Here is a 4864-nt window from a genome sequence, read left to right on the forward strand (position 1 = left end):
CGGTGTGATGGAAAAAATTATCATTATTAAGATATCAATTGAAGCAAGCTTAGTTTGCCAGCAAAATTTGCCTCTTGAAATAAAGGAAATAGCATTTCAGATGGTCTAGATTTCAAAATTTTCCCAGGGAGCATGCCTTGGACCTCCTGCACATTCAATAGGATTTCCATTTAAAATCCAGGGGATGTAAAAAAATTTTCAGGCTGGCTAGAACACTGGATGACATCAAATGGCCAGGTGGCTAGGCTAGTAGACACAAGATTGAGAGGTCTTGGGTTCAATTCTTGTCCAGACATTGTGTCCTCAGGAAAGGCACTCAATCTTACAATACTTTGCAATCAACACCGTGGACTAGTGTTGATTAGTAGATTAACCAACGTGCACTTAAAATGGTGTCAAAGGTGTTGGACCTTAAGTCTTACCTATAAGATGGCTGGTAGTTGAAAAACAAATCTAACTAGATTTGCACATTAAATTACACCACTCTTTATCAAGAGAGATCTTTAAATATTTTTTGCTTCTATATAATATAGTTTCAATGGTAGTAAATGAGCATTGAAAACAAATTCATCATGCCTTTTGTTTATACATGTATTGGCAATTGTTTATTTAGCATGAACTTTTATGTTGGGTAGTCTTACCTGTGTGTTTGAATCAAACAATTGATATATTGTAAATATATCTAATTTTGCTGTATTTTGAATTTGCTGTTAAAACACTTTTGCCATGTTTTGAATTTGCTAGTAATACATTGGAAATGCTTATTTACAGCTAGTAATACATTGGAAATGGATAGAGAGGTAACTGTGAAAACTGCAAAAATAGGACTATCGCCAAAGTTTCAACATTACAGTAATTAAGGACCTTTGTTGCTGATCTTGTAGAGCATGGAACTGGCTATGCTTGGGACCCAGCTGATGTCACTGTGGCAGTTGGAGATAGAGTGGTCTGGAGTTGGTCATCAAGTGGGTCTGATACAAACTATGGCGTCCACCAGACAACTGATTCTACTGGGGAGGTACTCTCTGGTTTCAGCAGTGGGGGACAGACCAGCTCTGGTGAGATTAAAAACTATGATTATATAATCATTATAGTAATGGTGTATGTTTGTTACTGTTGTCACTGTGACAGTAGCTGTGAGATTTGGGGTCATTTGCTAACAATGATGACTTTTGGGGGGCAATCAAAGTTAAAGTTATGATAGTATAAAAAGTTATCATTTCTCCCTTTTGATTCAATTCTTATGTTGGACCTTCAAACCTGACAAAAGCCTACAGTACAGACAAATGAAAAATGTACTCAGCAAGTTATTACTCTTAAACCTAATAGTTTTGAGCCATTATTACATTAGCCAACAACACCAACCTAGTCCAAAACTAGATTCTAACTCAAGTGTTCCCATTTTAGGTACCTTCTCCTACACCTTCACAAGCGAGGGTAGTTACTACTACACCAGTGGAAGTGTCGATCCGATGGGTGAGATTAAGATGCTGGGGAAAGTGACCGTCGTGGCCGCAGCAGACTCCACCGAAGCCTTGTCAGTGAAAGTGTCCGGAAAGGAGGCAAAGCAAAACCTGAGTGGGTCTCGAGGGCGGAGGTCCAGTGGTAAGACATCCTGATTTAACTAGACTTAGTCAAGATGGTGAAAACCATGACACCCTAGGCCTCTCTGGGTAGGGTTGTTGTTGGGTTTGTAGACTCAAAAAAACATGCTTCAAACCTTGATCATGAGGTACTGAAGCATGTTAAAGAGCCCACCACCTGAACCATGTTAAAGAACCCACCACACTTAATGAATAAGCTGTATGGGTTGTTGCAAGTGTAAATTATTAATATTATTATATAATATCAAATGATAAGTCTGCTTGTGCTGTTTTTGATTGCCTTGAGGCTGTTTACTTGGTATACATTGAGAAACAGGGACAAGCACTGTGACTGATTTTTTGTAACCTTTGCAGGATCGTGCCCAGGTGGAACAGGCTCCCTAACAGGCTGCTCTGGAGCTCCACCTGCCGCACCTGCAGATGCAGTCTACAGCTTCAGCTACCGTAACTGCATGACGGCAGTCGTCAGCAGCGTCAGCCCCACCGAGGGCACCGCTGACACTGTCCTGACCATCCAGGGTGAAGGCTTCAGTACCGAGGCTTGTGAGAACGTGGTTATGATCGGGGAACACCAGTGTGAGATCCTGACCGCATCAGAGGACACTCTCACGTGTCAGGTTACCCCCGGCAACAGTATGCCCGTGGGGATGCGCCTCGGAGTCTCGGTGGATGTCAAAAACCGCGGGATGGCTGCTGCGGACAACACTTGGTTTGGTCTCTTGCGATCTGTTACATCTGTGTCGCCGGCGCAAGGCTCCACCGAAGGCGGGACGACCGTTGTGATCTCTGGATTCGGGTTCACGGACGGCACTACCGTCATGATTGGATCGTCCGGTTGTGACGCACAGTCCGTTTCGTACAACGAGATTTTCTGCACGACCCAGGCAGCGTCCGCCCTGACGAGGGACGTGGTGGTGACAACCTCTTCAGGCAGAGTAGGATGTGATGGCGAGTGTCAGTACAGTCACAGAGTAAGTGTTGGGAGGGAGTGAGGTAGATGGACACATATCATATGAAAATTGCTAATGCAAGTTGCTGTCAAAGGACTGCATTGCATGCTTAGATATTGATAAGTCTTAAGTCAGCAAAAAATGCATTTCCTTAATTTTACAACTGACTTGCATGCTGAGACATTACCTACCTACCATCCCTTGAGCTGGTCATCGGGAGGACAAGGTAGCAATGAAGATTGAGAGCTACTTACTAATACTAATAGACATTGATGAGTTGTATTATGTCCGCATGCACTCCCTTACTGTTAAAACTATGATAAAGGTCCACCATGAAACAATATTATTAGAATTAACTCGTTTTTTGTCTCTTTTTTCTTCTAAGGATTCTGCAACTCCAAGAGTAGTATCTGTCGACCCGTCTACTGCATTTGGAGCCTCTACTGACTTCACCATCAGTGGAGTCCTCTTCGGGACAGACGCGGATGCTGTGACAGTGGAGATTGGAGGCACACCTTGCCAGGTCACCGCGGTGACTGACGGCTCCATTTCCTGTACGGCAGGGGCCCTTCTTGCAGGCAGTAACCCAGTGACCGTGGTCAACACACTTGGCAAAGCTGCATCCTCCGCCAGTGTGGACAGCCCGGCACAGATCGACAGTATCTCACCATCTTCTGGCAGCATGGCAGGTTTGTATGACTATACCTCCATCAACCCCAGTATTAATCTTGTGGTGTCATCTCAGCACAAGGGCAATTTGTTGGGACCAGAACCTTGTATTTGAGTCCACATACATGTCATTAAGGTTGTGCCATTAGGAAAGGCAACTTCTCTCAGCTGAAAATGAGTATTATCGTTAGGCTAGTATGATTAATGAATTTTAGCAATACTATATAATACATACCATAGGACATCCTGATTCCAATGGATTGCAAATACCTTCAAATGTCTATAGGAATGATCTGGCTACGTCAACCCTAATTATACAGCTATTCTTAATGTGGAAATTATGACCACTTCAATATCGAGATGGAAATTGTCTCCAACATACAATGTTCACAGTGCTGTGACTCACACATGATAAGAAGTCACACACTTCTTCATCTTATCTGTAACAGGTGGTACCGTTGTCACATTCTCCGGAAATGGCTTTGGAGAGGACACCACAGTTACCATGGGAGACGGGAGAGAGTGCACAATTGATGGAGAAATCACCAGCACTGGATTCTCATGCATTACTCCTGCAGGTAAAATCTGTTTCCTTGTAACTCTATTTGTTAACTGTTTCAACTGCCTTGAAATGCAAGCATTCCAATCGTTAATAGGCGCATAAGTTGACTTATTGGTATATTTGTTATACTTAGTGGAACTCAGAACACTAGGTGCATAATAATGTACATTTGTACATATCAGTGCAGACTGTGCATAGATATTAGGCAGTAAATTACTAAAGGCACCTTTAATCACTTTTGTGTAAATGGTGATCAGCACCAAGGACAGGCATGCTCTATGTTGTAGTGACTGTGGTTGTGAAATGAACCATTGAATTTAATAATAGCTATTATAATGGTTGTTACTAGGTATTTACCATCCCATTTCTTCATTTCTTTACAGCAACCGAAGAGGGAGACCACACCGTTCAGATGTCTGTGCAGTCCAATGGAGAGACGTACCCTTCTCAATCCTTCAACTATGCAGCAGCCAGCACGCCTGTTGTCTCTGGTATCACCCCATCTACGGGTAAAGGTGGGGACACGGTGACCATCATTGGGTCACTGTTTGATGGTCCCTCGAGCTCAAGAAGAAGAAGAAGTAGTGGAAATGTTGCAGTCTCTGTTGGTAGTGCTCCTTGCCCAGTGACTGCTCTTGGGGGTGGACAACTCCAGTGCACACTTGGGAACAGTGTGGCAGGGAGTGGCTACGCTGTGAGTGTGACGGTCGCAGGAATGGGTCTAGCAACTTCATCAGTCACCTTCAGCTATGCGCTGTCATTGGACAGTGTATCTCCAACAACAGGTACAAACAACTCACTCACTCTCTCATTCATATAACATTTTTTTTTATTTTTGTATATAAAAATTTAGAAAGATTCCAATTTCTAGATATCTTTCAAACACTTTCTGAAATTGCCAGTGATTGAATTTTGGAAAAAATGACTTCAGAAAATCTCAGATATAATGGTCCTACCTAAAGCTTGCAGCACAAGTACATTTATAGGTGAATCCTACCAAAATTATAACAAGTCGAAGTAAGAATATCTTGTTAGACATACCGTATATGGTAATGACTTGTGATATGAGCAATACTTTC

The 4864-nt window shown here is 42.7% G+C and overlaps 1 protein-coding gene across 1 annotated transcript in view; it reads left to right on the plus strand.

Moving 5' to 3' along the window:
* Positions 1–4864, plus strand: part of LOC118408499 (fibrocystin-L-like) — a gene marked incomplete in the record, with an annotated part of 28940 nt that overhangs the window by 16118 nt on the left and 7958 nt on the right. Inside the window, 4 exon segments of the mRNA XM_035809314.1 lie at positions 2417–2575; positions 2940–3243; positions 3673–3801; positions 4169–4570. Of these exon segments, the coding sequence (XP_035665207.1) occupies positions 2417–2575; positions 2940–3243; positions 3673–3801; positions 4169–4570 (994 nt within the window).

The sequence above is a fragment of the Branchiostoma floridae genome, unplaced genomic scaffold (assembly GCF_000003815.2).
Source record: "Branchiostoma floridae strain S238N-H82 unplaced genomic scaffold, Bfl_VNyyK Sc7u5tJ_162, whole genome shotgun sequence".
Classification (NCBI taxonomy): domain Eukaryota; kingdom Metazoa; phylum Chordata; class Leptocardii; order Amphioxiformes; family Branchiostomatidae; genus Branchiostoma; species Branchiostoma floridae.